At 50.3% G+C, this 19,954-nt stretch overlaps 1 protein-coding gene across 3 annotated transcripts in view; it reads left to right on the top strand.

Annotated features, from left to right (window-relative positions):
- URB1 (URB1 ribosome biogenesis homolog) overlaps positions 1 to 19,808 on the top strand; it is a 62,385-nt gene extending 42,577 nt beyond the window's left edge. For 2 of the 3 annotated variants that reach the window (XM_010956838.3, XM_074360662.1), the window contains 13 exons: positions 190 to 300; positions 461 to 524; positions 3,293 to 3,464; positions 3,830 to 3,932; positions 11,125 to 11,285; positions 11,680 to 11,791; positions 12,740 to 12,846; positions 13,335 to 13,478; positions 14,491 to 14,600; positions 16,074 to 16,271; positions 17,461 to 17,702; positions 17,999 to 18,598; positions 19,039 to 19,808. In XM_010956838.3, the coding sequence (XP_010955140.3) occupies positions 190 to 300; positions 461 to 524; positions 3,293 to 3,464; positions 3,830 to 3,932; positions 11,125 to 11,285; positions 11,680 to 11,791; positions 12,740 to 12,846; positions 13,335 to 13,478; positions 14,491 to 14,600; positions 16,074 to 16,271; positions 17,461 to 17,702; positions 17,999 to 18,598; positions 19,039 to 19,268 (2,354 nt within the window). In that variant the 3' untranslated portion in view covers positions 19,269 to 19,808. The other variant, XM_074360664.1, reaches the window with a different exon arrangement.
- Positions 19,809 to 19,954: the final 146 nt, after the last annotated feature.

Below are 19,954 nucleotides of genomic sequence, written 5' to 3' on the forward strand. Positions count from 1 at the left end.
TGAAGACATGTTTATTTTTAAAAAGGAAAAAGTAGGGAAGGGATTAAGACCAATATTAGTCCAGTCCCAAGACCAGTATCATTCAGAGAGGGTATTTCAAGCATTTACGTTCCCTGAAATGCTTCCTCCTTTATTCTGAACGTGCACACCCCCCGCACTGTTGTGCATTTCAGTGTGCTTTTCTTCCAGAAGCCCTGGTGGACCTGATGTCGGTGGTGGTGAGGATGTGCCCCTCTGTTTGCAAGAACAGCCACTTTGCAGTGCTCCTCGGGGCCTACGGCGCCACGCTCAGCATCCTGGGTGAGGGTGTGGGGACCGGGTGGTGGGAGCTGGTGGTGTGGAGACTGGGCGGTGGGACCGGGGACGGTGTGGGGACCGGGTGGAGGGACCGCAAATGTGTATAAGGAATAGGATGCTGCCACCAAGAGGTTTTCTAAACTGACTCCCAACTGACTTCTAGACCAGAAGATTTTACTTCTCCTCCGGGCGTATGAGCAGAACAACCTCAGCCTCATTGACTTCAGGTGAGTGTTGGGCCTGGCGGTGTGAGCGGCAGAATTGGCCTGTGGCTCACACTCCGCACAGCGAGCGCCACACCCGGGATTGTCTCTCAGGGAAGGGTGTGCGGGGCGGACCCCTCAGCTCACACTCCAGCTCTGGCATGGGCTGCTCTGGCCTCCCACCTGAGGGTGCTCTCTGGTGGTCCGGGGCCACGCCACTGAAGGACAGGTGTGTGTCTGTTGTCAGTATGCCCCCAGACTTACTCCTGGTTCAGGTGTCATTTAGTGGGTTTTTCTGAAAACCTTTCCTTCAAGCTTTGCTTTAGGTGGGAATGACTTGTGTGGGGACATGGGAGAAGGGTGAGGAGTGCTGACCGGGTGTTAACCCACTCTTCCCCATCTGTGTGTGTGTGTGCAGTGTCTGTCCCTGGATTTGTCTCTTTCCTGTCTGTGTGTCTTTCTCTCTGTGTTCATCTTGTCTGCCTTTCTCTGTCTCTGCTGGGTTTCCGGGGCTGCTTGCTGGCCTCTGTGGTGAGCGCAGCCCTGGGCTCCACGGGCGGGCGATTCCTCTCTCCAGGGCCCTGCCCCAGCTCTGCAAGGGCCGGGGCTAAGCTGTCTGTAGACAGCATCTGAGAATCTCTTTGCTGCCCTGGTTTCTTTTCTCCTTACCCTTTGGGACCAGCACCCTAGCATTATGAGGCGCTTTGTGTGCTAAGACAGGAAGTAAGGTTTCTGGGCCAAGGAAAATAGTTCAAGAGAACTCTTCAGGGAAGAGAAAAAAAATTTCCCTTGTAGAATATTTGGGGAAAAAAAAAAGATTAAAGATGTATTAACTAGAACCCACTCCCCACCCCCCAAAACAATAGCAAAAGCAATTAAAAGAAGTCATTTTCTACCTCTTAAGAGTGCCCAGTTCATGCATGAACATTCTCCTTCCCTTCCCCTCATGGCCTCACCCTTTGGCTGCCTTGGAGCTGGTGCCACGGCCGCTGTGCCCTTTGTGGAATAAACAGCCCTGTGTGCACACGAGAGAGCAGAGGACACAGAAGCAGTTTCCCTCACGGCAAAGAGTGCACCGTCCTCCCCACCCACCTCGGCAGCAGAACGCCCTCTTGGGGTTGACAAAAGTCCCACGAGGTGGCCCCTTGCGCACAAGGGTGAGGTTGGGCCCAGCTCCCGGGAGAAGAGGGTGTGAGCAGAGGACGGGCAGCTCACGGCACCCCATGCTGCTCAGGAACAGACTCAGGGTGGACGTCGCAGCCGCACTGTTAGGCGGGGGCACAGGCCTGAGTCAGAGGCTGTGCGGGGACCACTGGGCGCTCAGGACTGTGCCAGCAGGGTGGGCTTGTCCCGCTCCCTGCCTGTTCGAAGCCAAGGCCACCAGACCCCCTAAAGAAGGGTCTTCGCTTTCTAACTTGAGTGTCGGCTGTTGACTGTTATGGAAATGAGTCTATTTAAAAGAATTCCGTTTAGAAGTAGTTAACTCAATAGATGCTTGCTGAGTACCTGCTGTTTACAAGGCCCAGTGCCCGGCACTGGTGGGAATACCAGGAGGAGTAAAACACGGTCTCGCTGTCTGTTAGGGGATCAGACTGTCCTAAACGTGACTCTTTAAATTGGCTTCTGATTCACACACATGCTGTCACCCAGCTGTTCCAGGGCACACGGGAGCATGCTGTCCCCTTGGGAGTCAGGGAAGACTCCAAGACCAGGTTGACACGGGAAGGGCAGGGAGGGACTTGACTGAGATGAGGCTGGTGGAGGAGCCTGGGGGCACTGGGTGGAGGGAGTGGCATCTTGACAGGTGGGAGGTGGGGAAGTCAGAACATCCCCGGGAATGGTGAGCAGGTCAGTTTGTCCGAATCATGGGTATGTCCTGTCTTCCCTAGAAAAGGTGGTGGGAAGGCCAGACAGGTTGGTTGGGAAGAATTTTGAGTACCAGCCTGAAATGTTCCTGTTTCCATCCAGGGGACGCCAGAGAGCTGATAGACATCTGGGGGCAGAGAAGTGGCCCTCAGCACAGCTGGGCTTTCCGGGAGCACCTCCAGTGGTGGGGAGGTCGATGAGCGGAGAGCAGGGACAGGGGTAGGGAGGAGGAGGGAGGCCTGTGTCATTTCCCAGGAGGAAGGCAAGATGGCCTCTCCAGGCAGCTGCCATGGGGGCTGGTGGTGTGAAAGGCAGTGGTGTATACGTGGGGGACTCTGGAGGTGGAGACAGCTCAAGGCCGTGCAGGCAGACCTGATCTGCTCGTGGCCACATGTTGAATGGGGAGAGGTTTGTATCAGTAAAGCATCATCGAGCTGCCAGGGTTCTGGCACAGTGGTCCAGCACAGACTCAGGAACTAGATGCCCCAGATTTGAATTCCTGCTCTGCCGCTTACCAGCTGGGCAGCTGACCAGCTGAGCTATACCTTCCAGATCCTTTCTGTGCCTCTTTTCCTGTTTTGCAAAAAGGGGATGATAATAGCACCTACTTTATGAGATTGTTGTGCAGATTAAGTGAATTATTACATCTAAAAGGCTTAGTGTCCGTACATCATAAACTCTCCTTAAGCGTTGGCTCTGTCATCATCCTCTGCGCCATCACCGCACCCTCATCGTTGTCAGCCTCTCCATCACCCCTCCTTACCCCTAAATGGCGGATTAAATGACAGAACACATGAACTGCCCTTGGTACCTGGCACGTGCTAACTTCTCAGCAAAGCTGCTGACAGTGGTCATGCCGTCGTCTCCATCATGACCTCTGCTTCTGGCGGGGCCTGTGACCAGCCTGCTCTCCCCTCCGGCTCTAGGGTGCTGCTCTGGGGCCCAGCCGCCGTGGAGCATCACAAGACGTGCCGGAGCCTGGGCAAGTCGCTGTGGCAGCAGCCGAGCGTCGGGGACATCCTCCGCCTGCTGGACCGGGACCGCGTGATGAAGACTATCCTGCACTTCCCCCAGACCCGGAGGCTGCTGCCCCGCGAGGTGCGGGGGCTCGGGGCGAGGCCATGAGGGAGCCATCACATCCCGTGGGTGCTATTCTGCCCGCCCCTCCGAGTGCTCCGATTACACCCTCCGCGTCAGCCGCTGTGAAATCCAAGCACTGTTTTTCTTGTACTTTGGTAACTTAGAAGTAAAATTCCAACCATATGCAGAGGTGCAGAGACAGGACCCCACCACCCAACCTCAGCAGTTGTCAGCACTGGCCACGCTTGTTTCATTTATAACTTCTTCCCCCAAAAGCAAATCCCAAAGACATCATTTAATGTACAAGCGCTGTTTTTTACAACATTCACGTATTACGTTTCTGAGGTTGAGCTGCACGTTCTGTTTGTTTTGGGCTATTTCAGGATGCACAGGAACTGATATTTAAAGACAAGAGCACAGCCGATCTCGATGGCCTTTATGACCCCTGCTTTCTCCTTCATCTCTTCAGTGAATTGACCCGGCCAGGTAATTGCAGCCTTGGGGGTGGGGGTTACTATTACCATAATTACCACATTAGGACCTTGATCGTGAAAATAATTCTTGAAGGAACACAGCTGCCTTCTCACTTTTCCATTCCAGTGATTTTCAGCAAAGTGATAATTCATGTTTTGAACGTACAGTAATTTTTTTTAAGGGCATGTATAATTTTAAAATCCAGAGCATCCCTATGTCTTCGATGTTTTCCTAACCCTTAATGCTAAGAGCTGTTTCTGAATTTTTGCTGGATAGTGGTCATCTACCAGCAGAAATGAGAGATTTTGTCCTTGAGAATCAGTGAGAGCCTGCCGAGGTTGGCTTTTTCTTGGTTTAAGTATATTTTTGAAATTGCATTTTGTGTCTACTAGCCTGAGGGTGGAAGTCCTTGCGGGTGAACAGATGGAGGAGAGACAGAAAGAAGAAAAAGCATTGCGTGTACCAACTGGTGAAGACCAGGGTCTGACTCCCATGCTGGTGGGATCTGTTGGTTTGGGGCATTTTGTCATCATTGGTGGGTAGTGATGTCTCAGTGTGGTTTGAATTTGCATTTTCCTCAGGGCTAATGATGTTGAAGATCTTTGGTAAAAATGTCAGTTCGTGTCTTTTGCCCAATCCTAATGGACTTGTTTCTTTGTTTTGTTCTTACTGTTGAGTTTTGAGGGTTCTTTATATATGGTAGATAGTAGTCTGTTGATACGTAGTTTGCAGGTGTTTTCTCCCAGTGTGTGGCTTATTTTTTTACCCTCTTAACAGACTTTTTCTAAGAGCAAAAGTTTTTGATTTTGATGAAGCTGAGTTTATCAGTTTTTCCTTTTATGGGTCACATTTATGGTGTCAAGTCTTAAGAAATCTTTGCCTATCCCTCGATCCCAAAGATTTTCTCCTATCTTTATTTCTGAAAGTTTTATAGTTGTAGGTTTTACATTTACATCTGAGATCTGTTTTGAATTAATTTTTGTACAAGGTGTGACCTTTAAGCCCAGTTTCATTTCTCGGCCTGTGGATGTTCTGTTCCAGCCCCATTTGTCTATCTGCCATCTCCTCATCCTTCCTCCCAGTTACAGCCGGGCGGGGCAGAGTCCCAGCTCCCTGCGCTGACGCCTCCTCCTGGGAGGGCAGGAGCAGCCCATCACTGCTCCTCATGTGGCCTCCACGGGCACCAAGCCAGGAGCCCTGTCCTTCCTCTGTACTAGGTGCCCAGTGGGGACCAGCAGAGCTGTCACTACAGGCAGGGTGCGGTGAGAGAGGCCAAGGCCTGTACCCTGCCTGTCTGCTCGTTGAATGGCCAGCGTGATGCCGGAGGAGCTCCCCGACTCCTTCCTCCCGGACGTAATGGCCACGTGGATTAGGCGCTCCGGGAGACTGCGCCACTGATCTCCTGTTTTCTCCCTCTTTAGACGTGAAGTTGTCTTTTTATACTCAAATGCTCCTCCTTTGAACAGATTTGCTGATCCTCCACCACTGCCCTTTAGTTCCCAACAGGAAGACGAGAGGGCTGTGTTCCCAGAGGCTGCCCATCAGTAGCCCCTCCACAAACGCTGGGTCCTATGGCTGAGCTAGATTTTCTTTGCAAGAGAGCAGGGGCATTTCATTTCAGGCAGATGTCAGAGGATGGTAACGGCAAGCAGATCGGATCTCTTAATAGCCTGGCGACTGTTAGCAGCGACTAAGTGAGGCACGTCTCTAAGCTCTCTGACCCCTCCATGCCTTGGCGGTGCTGGCGAAGTCTGTTTCTCATCAAACATGAAAATAGATTTCCCACAGTCTAAAAATATGCAACTTCAGTCAGTTACAACAAATCATTTAGTCTGTTGATCTATCTCTCAGTAGAGCTTTTAGGAGACAGAAGGCCAAGGTTTGGAAAACTCTTAATAGAAAAATAGAATCAAGGCAGTGTTTTTCTGAGTCTTGAATATTGCCCTTTTGGGCGGCAGTAGCGAGAGGGCAGGCAGGCTCTGGAAGGCCTTTTGTGAGGAGAGGTAAGTGGTAAATGCTCTTGCAAGTTAGGGAAATCTCTAAATACAGCCTGCTTTACGTTTTACTGGTCTAATATAGATCAGAGTTCATCATCTGATAAAAAGAAGCCCACCAGCTCACCAAGAGAGGAAGACCCGAGCAGGAAAATGAGACGTTGAACAGACCAGAGATCTGTGAACAGCTGAATGTCCAGTGTAGACCAGGTTTACTGTAGTTGAATTAAGCCACAAATCTTTTTTTATATTACTATTTTTTAAAGTTACTCCATTTACTTTTGCCCTGGTGGATGAGTAAGCATGAACAATGTCTAAAATAAACTTTTATCAAAGTGTGATAAGTAGGAACCCACACAAGTCATATACGTGTGGCTCGAGTTTTGGCCAAACCTCCAGCAGATAAAGGAACGGAACCTAATAACAGTTCCTCAGGCCCCTCCCTGGTCAGTACTCCTTCCTTCCCAGTGGGAGCCAGTGTCGTGTATTTGAACTTTATGTAAATGGCATTAAACACTATATATTTTTTGTATCAGTTCCATTTATCCACATTATATTTATGAGATTCGTCCTTGCTGTGTGTAGCAGAAGTTCTCTGTGGCATGTTTTTACTTCCTGCAGTGGCACCTGGGTCCAAGTGTTGCTAAACATTTTGCAGTCCTAAATTGAGTGTGTGATTAGTTTTTATGTGTAGAGGCCAGGCTTCGGAGAAGCTAGTCTTACTGCTCCATTTCAGCCCTTCGCTGAAAATGGGAACCTGTTTTCTTAACCCCACTGCTACCCTTCTTTGAGTCCTTGGCTGAGAGGCAGGGCCAGCCAAGGCTGGTAGCAATGGCAGTGACAGATGCTTTTCCCACAGCAGATTCTTGCCCTCAAGAGACCCGGGCTGAGAGCTTGAGCTCCTAATTCACATATGCCACGGAACAGGGAGGCCTGTGTGCGGCTCTCCGAGCCTTGTCACCAGGCCACTGGACACAGGCTCTGAGGGCCCCTCCTTGTGACGAGCCTTCTGGCCAGGCCGCCGCTTGGGAGGTTGTGTGAGAGGAGGCGTGAGGGAGAGCTCTTCATCCTCCCACGGGATCTGCACTAAAGCCCATAAAGCATGGGGTGCTTTTCATTTTAATCCTTGTAGTTGTCCTGGTTAAGCCATTTTGATCTGAAGATCTGTTATCACAAGGCCACACTGCTGTTTATGAGGCTCTTGAGACAAAGAGAATGGCATTTATAACTATTTTTAAATAGCACAATATATTTTCAATACCTGGAGGCAGTTCTTTTCCATACGTGTTACAAAGCCAAGCCTTCCGGAGAATAACAGAAATGAGCACAAAACATGAAACTGCCTTTTCCCCATGGACATGTGGAAAACCCTTTTCTCTTAGAGAATGTCAGTGATTACTAAAAATATCCCTACCAGCTGAGTACTAGCTATTTTTAGTGAATGTGATATTAAATGTTCAGAGTTCTCTTTCTCGAATATATTCTATTTGTACGTTTTTTGTTATGTAAGTATGTAGGTGTATCTTAAACACATTTCATCTTTTCCAAAACAATACAATTTTATGCCACAGTTTGATGCTTTGTAAAGTGTTCAGGTTTTTTCCTGCCCTTATCAAAGTAGTCACTTGTTAGAAATGAGAAAATTCAGTCCATAAGCTGTTAGAGCCCAGGAATCTTCTGATTGTTCTTTTTCCATCCTTTTACTTTTTTTTCCTTCCAGTTTTATTGAACTATAGTTGGCGTACAATTAAGGTGTGCAGCATAATGATTTGACTTACATACAGCATGACATGTTCACCACAGTAAGTTTAGTGAGCATCCATTATCTCATATAGATAGAAAGTAAAAGAAAGAAAAAAATTTTTTTTCTTTGTGAAGAACTCTTCGGATTTACTTTCTTAACAACTTTAACATAGAACATAAAGCAGGGTTGATTAAATTATGTTGTACGTTACATCCTTAATATTTATTTATCTTATAACTAGAAGATTATACCTTTTGACTGCCTTCATCCAATTCGCCCTCCTTCTACCCCTTGCCTCTGGTAACCACAAATCTGGTTTCTTTTTCTGTGGGTTTGTTTGTTTGTCATTTTTAAAGTATAATGGACCTAAAACACTTTGTTAGGTCCTGGTACACAAAATAGTGATTCAGTATTTCTGTATATTTCAAAATGATCACCACTTTATCCTTTTACTTAAAGTTTGCATTTGATATTAAAAGTGGTTTCTTGTAGACAGGATATGCTTGGGTTTTGCTTTTTTATCCAGTCTGACCATCTCTGCCTTTTAGTCAGAATGTGTACACCATTTACATTTAATGTGATAATTGATCTGATTCCACCTTATTGTCTTTATTGGCTTTTAGCTATAATTTGTGTGTGTGCTTGTGAGTGTGTGCATTGGTTGCTTTGGGGTTTATAGTATACATCTTCAATTTATTGTGGCTTACTTTCAAGTGAGTTTATACCACCTGATGGATAATAGAAGCACCTTACAGTAGTATCGCTCTATCTCTCCCCTCCTGGCTTTGTGCTGTAATTACCTTTATTTTCACTCCATAGTTATCATTCCTTGTTTTCTTCATTCCTTCATGTAGATCCAGATTTCCATCTTCTATAATTTTCCTTCTCCCCAAAATACATCGTTTAAGAATTCTTGTAGTTCAAAGCTGCTGGTGATAAATTCTTTCAGGTTTTTTATATCTGTAAAATCCTTTTTTCTCTCTGTGTTTCAGTTTGGATAGTTTCTGTGGCTGTCTTTAGGTTCATTGATCTTTTTTTCTGCAATGTCTAATCTGCTGATAATTCCATTCAGTGCCTTTTTCGTCTTAGACATCTTAACTTTCATCTCTAGAAGCTTGATTTGAGTTTTCATATCTTCCATGTCTCTGCTTAACATGCCCAGTCTTTCCTCTGAAAATGTAGAATTCAGTGATAATAACTGTTTAAATGTCTTTCTGTACTAATTCTGTTACCTGTATTATATCTGGGTCATTTTCAAATGGTCAATTTTTTTCTTTATAATGGGCCATATTCCTGCTTTTTTGAATGCCTGGTAATTTTTATTGGAAGCAAGACATCGTGAATTTTACTTTGGTGCTGGTTATTTTTATATCCCTGTGAGTGCTTGTAAGCTTTTTTTTTTTAAATTTATTTATTTTTTATTATTATTATTATTATTTTCGTGAGCTTTGTTCTAGGGCACACTCAGGTTACTTGGACATGGTTTCATCCTTTCCAGTGTTAAACGTCTAAGCTTGGTTAGGTGGGACCAAAGCAACATTGAATCTGGGACGAACTTTGCCCCACAACTGAGGTGAAATCCTCTGAGCACTCTGCCCTAGCCCGTGAGGATTCCGCCCTGGCTGGTGGGAACAGGAGCTATTTCTGGGCATGTGTGAGCCCAGGGTTGTCTCCGCCCATCCCTTTGGGTGCTTCTTTCCCAGCCTTGGGTGGCTTCCTCTTGCGCCCTTGCTGACTGGCACTCACTCAGCTGAAGACTGACACTCTCTCAGTGGCACGCTCTTCTCCAGGACTCTGCCTTGTCACTTCTGCCCCCTCGACCTCCCAGGTTCCCACCTCATCCACTCAGAGTTCCCCAGTCTCTGCCTCGTTTGCCTCCCAGTGCAACTCTCCAGCTGGGACGCTCAGAAGGTCGCCTTGTTTCCCATCTCGCAGGGACCGCTGTCCTTTGTTGCTTCGTGTCCAGTGTCTTGAAAGTCCTGGGTTCATTCCTTCAGTCATTTTTTCGTTGCTTGAGGTAGACAGCTGAATCTGGTTCCTATCACTCTCTCCTGGCTGGAAGTAGAAATCCTGGTTATTCTTTGATATGGTGTAAAAATTGAAAGACAGAGGAGGGGAGCTGTATGTAAGCGGCCCGCCCCCACCAGTCTGCCCTGGGTGGGATGCTGGCAGAGCTCCGAGGACCCTGCTGCTTCTGAGGGAGGGCAAACAGAGCTCGCCCAGTGGGTAGGTCCCGGTCCCCTGGCGTGCCTCAGCCTCTCAGACCTCATCACCCCCAAGCAGAGCTGCAGGCATGGCCACAGGTCTCCGCTTCATGGTTTCTAGTGACTTCTACACTTTGGGACAACCACCTATTTGGAGACCATTATGCGATTATGTAGCTTTTTGGACTAAGAAGTAGCTGATTATTATCACTTTTCTTCTTGATTTACTCTTAGTTTGTTTTTGTTTTTAACTGCAAGCATTATTCTTTTAAAAGTCTAACTTTGGAGAGAGAAGAGGAAAAAAGAGTTTGACTTTTAAAAAATATCATCAGTGGTATATGACTTATTCGGGATAGTCATTTCAGTTGGTTTATGTTTGGTTCCTAATTTAACTGGGTCACCAGTCCCTCATTCTAGGTGATTATCATGGCCAAATACTGCATAGTCATTTTTAAACTAAGTGACCTAGGTCTGTTCTGAGGTTTTTCTTGACAGTATTTATATTGTAAAAAGGCCTGCGTTTTTACTAAAGAGGATTTCAAGTGTCCTGAATTTCAGGTGTGGTCAGGTGGGTCCCCTCATGGATCTGACCTTCTCTCTTGGTCACATCCTCTCCTGGAGCGATATGAGTTTCTCAAGGCCTCACAGGTGATGAATGGATATTAGTCAGCAGGCTCTCTGGCTGCAGCTTTTGCTCAAGCTCAGTGAGCTGCTCTTCTGTATGATTTTTGTCGTTTGTTTGAAGAAAGAACTAGGGTTGCAGAGTGGATATAAGTTAATCCTTCGTCAAATTGATGGGCCAGCTCAGGCTGGTTTGCACTGGCTCAGTTTCCCAGCATCACTGCCTTATGTATTTTCCTTGGCGGCATTTGTAGTTAGGAGCTCAGAGGCAGCAGGCTGGATGAGGTAGATACCGTGAGCTGGCTTTCCTGCTGGCACCCAGTGGGACCTCACCTCTGTTCTCTGGCTCATTGAGTATTTGTGAGACGTAATGAAAGAATCCTGGTTGGGATTTACAAGCATCTTAAAAGCTGGAGGCATGGTGATGATTGCCATGGAAGGGGAGATAGTCTTTTATCCGGTGTCAGAAGAAGTGAAGGGGAGCAGGAGAGAGACTTGCATTTCTTGTATCTGGCACACACACGTAGCCAACAGTGGTAAAATGCAAAAGGAAATCGAATTCTCCGTGTTGCACAAGCATTGCGGAATCGTGTGTGTGTGTGTGTGTGTGTGTATTTAATGCTTTATTTTATTTCTCGTAGAATTTGTGGTGGATTGTCGAAAATTTGTGGATTCCAATGCTCTGGGCCTCACCGTCATGGCCCTCAGCAGCTATGACCCCCAGATGCGAGCCGCGGCCTACTCCGTCCTGGCGGCCTACTACTCGCAGCTGGAGGGGGCGCGGTTCCGGGAGCAGTCCCAGGTGAGCAGGTGGAAGGACCCCTCAGGAACACAGAGGCGTGTTGCCAGGAGACCTGAGATAAAGAACAAAAGTCTGTCCCCTCCTGGGGGATGATGCTAGAGGTGGAGAGAGGTCTCCCCTTATAAACGCTCTTCTTGCATTGTGGGTGGGCAGAGCAGTTCTCATTTCTGTCGACTGTTTCCCTGGTCTGAAATCAGAGGTTATAACAGCTGTCATGCAGGACATATGAGGCCTCAGAAGCCATGCCCTGAGCTGTAGGGAACAGGAGTCACCTTTGGTGGTCCCCCAGGTGTGAGGAGGATGCCTACAAAGCTGTGGTTTAGGCTGCTTAAGACCAGGCTGGTCACAGCTGTTCTGAAAATTCTCTTTTTTCCCCTTTTTTCTTGGTTTTAAGGTACTGTATCTCTTGGATGTTGTCCGGAATGGGATCCGAACTCAGAACATGAGACTCACCTTTATCCTGGCTCTCTTCATTGCCAAAGCAGCCCTGCAGATTTTGAAACCAGGTACCACTGATTGAAATCTGTCATAAAACTTTTTTTTGTTTTGTTTTAGTTAATGGTGAAAAGTCATAGAGTGTTGGTACTCTTAGAGACCACATTCTTTGAGCCTAACGTGGTCATTTTCAGATGAGGAGACAGCCTCCCATCCGAGGCCCCCAAGGTCAAATAGCTTGTCCAAAGCCCCACAATTAGTCTGAAGTCAAGTTGCCATTAGAATTCAGGTCTGATTTTTATCTGTTCCTATATCATTTTTATTATGTGGTTTTTTTCCTTTACTTTAGAAATTATGGGAGGAAAGAAGGTAGTTAAGCATTTGTAGACTCTAAAGAAAATCCCAGCAGAGGTCACAGTGAATGGTCTCGGCCTCCTGTCCAGTCCGTGCCACCTGGGCGAGCCGTGTCCCACCTGAGACCTCATGTTGGGGTCAGGGCGCAGGGCAGCAGTGGTCGTGGGTGGGCTCTGAGGCTGCAGGCGGTCTGCACAGATGGGAGGCAGTGATCCGAGGGTGGGACGAGGGGGAGGAGGTGTCGGCCCCGTTGCACTCTAGAGCCAAGTGTTCCAGGGCATGTCTGAGCCCTGTCTTCTCTGTGGTGGTTCCCTCAGTGAGAGGCCAATGGGTTGGGTGTTAGCTGTGCTGTCTTATGTGAGGCCAAGCCTGGCTGATTGGAGCTTAGGCAGGAGGCTGATGACTGGGCGAGGGGAGCGATGTCTCCGAAGGACCTGACATCCAGGAGTGGTTTCTGAACCACGAGGGAAGCCTGTATGCGTGCAGAACTAAGGTGTCCTACTGCATTTTAATTCTTGAGAACTAATACCCTGGACAAGGATTAGAAAGCCCCCAAGGACAGGGATTTTTGATGTTTGATGTCCAGCCCCTCACTTGCCTGCTCCAGCCGACCGCGGGGTGTCCTGCTGGCACCTCTGTGAGTGACTGTCTGCCTGTGTCCACAGAGGAGCACATGTACCTGAAGGTCAACAAGTTCCTGCTGTCCCACGAGTACCTGAACATGAGCAAAGTCCCGGGCTTCTACCAGTTCTTCTACAGCTCCGACTTTGAGGTACTGCTCCCGCAAAGTCTCCCCAGTCACTTTCCCGGCGCCCCCGTCCAGGCTGTGGGCTGTGCAGCATGGGTGGGACAGGAGGCCAGGCGGGTGGGGGCGATCGCAAGCCTGCGTGCAGAGGCACTGTCCAGCCCACGCGGTGACTCTTAGGTGGCTTCTCAGACGTCGCAGGGCCCTGTGTGTCATGGTATCTTCGTTCTATTCTTTTGGCGAATCACTGGATCGAATATTAAATGTGCTTTTAGAGGACACCCCCCTGAATTAGCACAGTTCAGTGTTTGAACTTGACCTGGTCCTTTATTCCTGACCTGAAGAAGCCAAATCAGAGAAGAGGTGGAGGACTTTTAATAGCACGTCCAGAAACAGGGGGTTGGGGCTGCGGTGCCGCCGTCTGTGCCACCACCCGAAAATCGTGGTGTTTGAAGGGTTTCCAGAGACAAGGGCCTTCACTTACTCAACTAGTGTCTTGTTTGCTTGGGTTACAGCAAAAAGCGGAACAGGAGTGGGTGTTCGGGATTCTGCGCCAGGGGCTGCGGGACAAGCACTGCTACGAGCTCTGCGCGCGGCGGGGCGTCCTGCACGTCCTGCTGGCCTTCTTCCACAGCCCACTGTGCAGCGGCCAGGCCCAGGTAGGCGGCGTCAGGGGGCCTGAGGCTCCGCCCTTCCTCCGGGTCTGTTTGCAGGTCAGGTCCGATGGATTCTAACTCCAGCCTGACCCACTAGTTTGACATGAACTTCCTGTGCCCTCGCCCGAGGGCGGGGCCTGCGAAGAGGGAGGAGCTGTTGAGTAATCACGAGGCTTTGAGAGTTCTGGAGACACGTGGCCCCCAAAAACAAGTGAGGTGCTTGGAGACACTCAAGCCGCCAGGACGTCACGTGGTGCACAGAAGCCATAAGACATCCAAACTGGGAAACTAGGGCCAGGGGTCGAGGCTGCCCGCCTCGCAGCAGCTGACGGGGGGTGGGGGGCATCGGCAGTAAGCCCCGCCCCCTGCGGCGGGAGCGCGTGCGGAGCGTGTACACGCAGGGGCCGCTGGGGGAGTGACTGGGGAGCCTGTGGCATTTTGATTAATTCCTAGTGCGGTCAGCTTTTGTTTCTGATATTATGTACAATGTGGGTAAACAGCAGTGACTCAGGACTCAGAGACACATTTGAATAAACTGAATTTAAATAGGGTAGATTCTTATTTTTTATGGTTTGTGAGCATTCTAGAGCACCCAGTTAGCAGTTCTGGGGACAGTCCCGTCTTTCTGTCCTCCTTCCCAGGTGGTAGAATTGAGGTGATGAAATGAGCCTTCAGCAGCTCATGGCTGGGCTAGAAATGGGTCCGCATTCTCTCCCCACTCAGGCTGCTGCGGATGCAGGCCGTGTGGTTTCCACACTGAGTCTTTGCTGGTGATGGATCAGCAGACGTAGCGTCCGCCCGGGCCAGTGACTGCTGTGGCGGTCTGTGTCCTCTAGCTGTCGCTGGTGGGGAGAGGGGTGCTCCCGCATGGCCACCACTCTTACAGACTTAGCAGATGTCACATGCAGCCACCACCTATCATTGTAACATACCATGCTGTGGTTTAAAGTATTCTTTTGATCAAATGAGTCAAGTTTCCCCACTGAAGAGTGACTTTTTTGTTTTGGGTTTTCAGAATTGGATTTTGGAAATACTGCAAAATGCTGCCCGGGACGCCAAATCTGCCTACGAGATCCTGCGGGACTACAGCCTCTTGACATGGATCTTACACATCTTCGAGAGCAAGTGAGCACCTTGTGTGTGAGAGACCTTGTGTGTGAGAGGTGTGTGTCAGGCAGAAGGCGGGGACGGAGACAGTGGCATCTCCCTCTGGCTCTGGTGTCAACTGGAAATATCCAGTAGCATCCATGTTCTCCGACACAGCGTCCTCTACCTACCTGTCACCAACCTCCTGGTGATGCCAATATGGCATTTCTTCACTTTAAATCTGTCTTCTGAGCATCTTGTCTGCCGTGGAGTGACAGGCGCCAGCTACTGCCTGCGTTTGGTGGAGGCTCTGCCCGCCGACCAATCTGTCCTAGCTGCGCAGCCCAGAGGCCTCCCCTGGAGTGGTGTCCTCCATCTGAGGTGTCAGGACAGCTGCCCTGCCTGAGGTAGAAACCAGGAGCCCTCAGTGTCAGGAGCACTCGTTTGGCGATGTGGGTAACAGCCCTCCACTCCCGCCCAGGGTCAAGGTGCTTGGGGAGGGGCCAGTGCCCGAGTGTGTCCAGAACCTGGTGGGCATTTGTCCTGTTATCTGGGGGGACTAACCACTAGGGTTCAGTTTCTCACTGTTCTGGAGGCCGAAAGTCTGAGATCAGGGGCCAGCATGGCCGGGTTTGGGGAGTGCTCTCTCCATGGCTGCCAGACTGCTGACAGACTGCTGACAGACTGCTGATTGCCTGCTGTTCCCTCACAGGGCGGGTTAGAGGGAACGGGGAGCTCTGGTCTCTCCCTCTCCTTACAGGACACCAGTCACATCATGGGCTCCAGCCTCGTGACCACATCTAAACCTAATGGCCTCCCAAAGGCCCCCCTCCAAATACAGTCACATTAGGGGTTAAGGGCTTTGACACCCGAGTCTAGGGAGGGGTGGGGCACATGGTTCAGTCCGTAGCCTGGTCTCTATGATTCCTGATAATCTCCTGAGTTTGAGGCTGTGTGAAAAGATGAAGACCTTGTCTCAGCAGACAACCCTTGGCTCAAACAGCTGTCCGCGATAAGCCCAGGGATATCCAGGCTCTTCTGTGCATTTTTTAAATGAATTTTTAAAATATTCTCCAAAAGAAAGTAACACCTTACATCTAGAATGGATATATGGACATCAACTTCTAGACTGTCTGAGATTTATGAAAGGCACCGTTGGCTGATCGCCTGTTCCCGGCTGTGACCTTTACGATTTAGAGCTGAGCTGTCCTCGTGGGCAGGATGGCTCTTACGGTGCTGTGGTGGCTCCAGAATATCTCTGTCAGGACTTCAGTGGTCGTCTGGTTAGAAAGGAGGGTTGGGGCCTTGCCCTGGGATGGAGCTGTGTTTCTGTGGCAGGCACCTGCTCTTACTCAGACGCTGTGCCTGTGTGGGGGCTGCGGTGGCGGGTTGAACCGCTCAGGTGGCCGCCCTGTTGTGGTCTCTTTGTGGTTCCCACCCCCGCTCCCCTGGCAGATGTCAGTGGGAGGAGAGGCTGTGACAGAGGGTGGACTTTGCCACACTTGGTTTCAGGTTTCTGGAGACTCCGCTGCTGTCCAACGTCATCTCCCTGCTGCACACGCTGTGGGTGACCAACCTGGGGGACAGAGGAGCGGAGGTGGGGGAACAGCCTCCTCGCAGCCTTGGTTCCCAGGAGCCCCCGAAGCTGCTTGCCCTGCACTTGGTCAATGAGTTCCTCTACGTTCTCCTCGTGCTCTTGAAGCACCTGAGGTGAGCCCCTCCCCGGCGGGTGGGACCCCAGGGAGGTCACCCCCAGGCATCCCCTTGGTCACGACTCCACAGGTGGGCTCTGGGCTGGGATTGCCATCATTGTGGTGACATCAGAAAACCTGTTTCAGCTCTTCCTCTCTCCACTTCGACTTTACGAGGTGCCTTTGAAGACCATGAGAACTTACACACTCAAAACACCTAAAATGTGTCGTGAGATCATTATTAGCAGACAAACCATCTATCTGGAGATCAGGATTCAGGCGCTCAAAACGATATTTTGTAGAAAGAACGTATTTTCCATGATCTTAACCCAGGGAAGTTAAGCTTTTCCCAGACTTGCCTCTACCTTCATTAGCCAGCATGGGCTCCCTTATCCATGAATTTCCTTGAAAATTTCAGTATTTTCATCTGATCCCTTAGAATTACACTCTTGGTTTCCTCAGGGGCGCTCAGTTCCTCTCAGACCCTGCTGTGTTAGAGCAAATACACTGTGCACTGGTGTTTCTGCTTTGGGAACGGGTATGCTGATGGGAACCAGAATGACAGCAAATGGATTGTTATCTCAGAATGAAAACTTTCTTGACAAAGAGCAGGCGTTTGGTTTTCTGTTCTGAATTCAATTGTTGAAGCAGTGCTGGACCACCCTTGTTTCTTATTTTGGGTTGTCCAGGACACCATGGTCTCTGAGAACTGATTGTTATTCAGAATAATAATGATTGTAATTTAAAAATTGTGTGGAGCAGATGGTTTTGAACTTTCAGTTCCTTAGAGCTCAGAGGACTGTGTGTCCTCCGGGGCCCACCGTCAGGTTTGGCCATGGAGGTGCTGTCCTGGGGCTTTTCTGAGCCTTTTCACTGGGAGCTCCTGAGACGGAAAGGCAGTCCTGGAGTTGTTCTGCGAGGCGGCAGTGCCCTGACCGCCAGGCTCCTCCGGGCCCTCCCAGTTAGCCGTGGTTTCCTGAGAGCTTTCTGTGCCTCCGGGGTGGAGGCCAGACTCTGGTTCCCTTCTTGCCTTCCCTGGAGCGGCTCGCTTTTTCCTGCTCTGTGTGCTGGGGTCCACGCTCTTGTCTGTTGAGGACGAACTGTTTGCCCTCTAGGTCTGTGGCTGGTCTGTTGTCCAGCCGCCTTGGTTATGGGCTGCGGGGTGAGGAGCTGGCTCTTGCTCAGCAGGTGACCTTGGCTCCCAACAGGCCCACCTTGGCCTCTACCCAGCTGACTAGCTTCTTTGAGACACTCGACTCCGTGCTGAGGTACCGGGCCACCGTCCTGCAGGCCTTCAAGGACCTGAACCGCTTCACCGTGAACGAGGCCGTGCTGTCCACCAGGGATGTCCTCGTTCTCCTGCACAAGTGGAGCCTCATTGGGAGGGACGTCCGGCTCCAGGAGGACCTGAGAGCAGCTGCGGAGAAACACCAAGTCAGGGAGCTGCTAAGTGAGTGTCAGACCCATGATCTGTCTTGTGCTCCCCAGAAAGGGCTGGCTTCCACCCAGAGCCGCCAGCATCTGTCCTCTGAGCAGTGTTTCCAAAGCTGATGAGGCTTGGAGACAGGGCCTGTCTGTCCTCATAGCCCTGGTCGGGGAGGAGATGGGGACCTGGCTTTGAGTTCCAGCTCTGCTGCTCACAGGTGCTCGGCACAGCTCTAAGCATGGGGCACGCCTCACCATCTGGATCTGTGTGGGGACGGGGGACACTGGTCTCACTGCCTTTCTTTTCTCTGTGTGTAACAGAAATGCTCAAAGATAAGAACAAGCCTGTCATGCCAGCGAGAGCCAAAGGCCCTCGGGGCCGGAAGAGGAGGCCTGGGGAGGCAGAGGAGATGGCCGACCCTGAGCTGCAGGTGTCCACCCTGGAGACGTGCAAGGGCCTCCTGAGGTCCATATTGACCCACTGGGGGCCGGTGTTCCCCGGGCCGGAGCCCGCTCAGGAGCCCACGGACCAGGCCACCCCCGAGAGCGAGGCCCCAGGCGCCGTACACACTGTCACCTCCCTGGTGGCCAGCTGGGCGCTGCACTCGGTGGCCGAGAGCCCACTCAGCGGGGCAGGGGCTGCCGGCCTCCTGGGCTGGCTGAAGAGTCACGTTGTGCCACAGCCGCTGGTTGTGGCCGACCTTCTTCAGGACGATGCCGTGAGGAGCAGCTTATTTCGCCTGTATGGCCGGCCCTGCGACGCCGAGGGGCTGGCGGGGCCCGAGCAGGCCGTGGCCTGCCTGCTCAACACGGTCATGCTGCGGCTGCTGGCGGCCCGGGGTCCCGCGGGGAGCGCCGTCCCGCCGGCGGTCGAGGCCCTCCACCTCTCCTCTCTGAGTGCGGAGGATGGAGCCACACAGGGTAACGCGGGGTCCTGGGCTGGGGGCTGAAGAGATGGGAGAGTGGGCTTGGGGGTGAGGAGCACCTGTTCCTTAGAGCCTGTCAGGTATTGTTGGTTAAGTATTTGGGCCCCTTATCACCACGTGAAGAATTACGTTTCTCATCGTGACCAGACGTGTGCCTTGTGTGTGTGCGGGCACGCAGGTCCCACAGTTTACATGCTTGGCGTCTAGCAGGTGCTTAGTAAAGGGGTTTGACTACACAGATGAAGAAACAGCAAAGGCCGCAGGAGGGCGAGATTAAGCCCAGAGTTAAGCAAAGGCAGAATTAATTTGTTTTATCTGCGCGTTCACCGCACGTTGCATTTAAGGGCTTGGCTGAGCCTGGGGCCCCGTGCATGTGGGCGGGTGACTTGTGGGCTGGTAGATTGCGTCCTAATGGTCCTGTTGTCCCTTCCTCAGCCACTGCCACATTCCTGGTGTCTCTGTACATTAAGGATGTCTGGCTCGGGGCCCAGCGGCCAGACACCCTCTTGACCCACATCCAGATGGTCCTCGACGCCGCAGAGGATGCGCAGGCTGGTGACGAGGAGGCCGTCGTCAGGCTCTGCAAGGACATCTCAGCCCAGTGCCCCGCTGTGGATGCCCAGCCGGCCGGTGCCTCCAGCTCCGGCTTCTGGGACTCGGGTTGAGCTGAAGGTTCCTGTGGAAGGCCTGCGAGATGACCGTGTTGTATATTGACTCGGTGTCCTGACAGGAAGTTGACTTTACTTAATTGACAAATAACAAGCTCAGGGGACTGTGTGTGCAAGGTGATCAGAGTCACAGGGGGCTTGGGGCCTTCGGGCCACGAGCAGGGAAGACCCTTCTTAGGGTTTCATTGTTCCTCAAAGAAATACCTCAAATTGAGGTAGCACTTCTGAGCACTTAAGGGATTCGTGGATGTTAGCTGAAATGTCCAAAAATAAATCAAGCTCAAGAGCATGAAGAGAGATGTTGAAGTTTCCTTTCTGTAGGAAATCATGACAACAACTTGTGTGGCTTTTTGAATAAATAATCCCTGCCAGTGTTGTGTTGATTTTTTATTAAATAAAAAGATGTCAAAGTAAATCCTTAAAGTATCAAACTGACTTGACTTCTGCTTTGGGAAGATAACCTGCATTTTTTTAAATTGTGTTTCAAAGAAGGGATTGTACTTTTTATAACTTGTTAATAAATGTCTATTTTTGTTAGGTTTCTGTGTTTTGCTTAATTGATGTTAATAAGCTACTTTTATTCCACAGAGACTTGCATTTTAGAGGTCAGATTTGACTTTTAAGATTCCTTTGTTAATTGATGTTGTAGCTGACACATGCTGAATGAGGAATGTCATGGGTTT

This window comes from Camelus bactrianus, chromosome 1, assembly GCF_048773025.1.
Source record: "Camelus bactrianus isolate YW-2024 breed Bactrian camel chromosome 1, ASM4877302v1, whole genome shotgun sequence".
In the NCBI taxonomy this organism is placed as follows: domain Eukaryota; kingdom Metazoa; phylum Chordata; class Mammalia; order Artiodactyla; family Camelidae; genus Camelus; species Camelus bactrianus.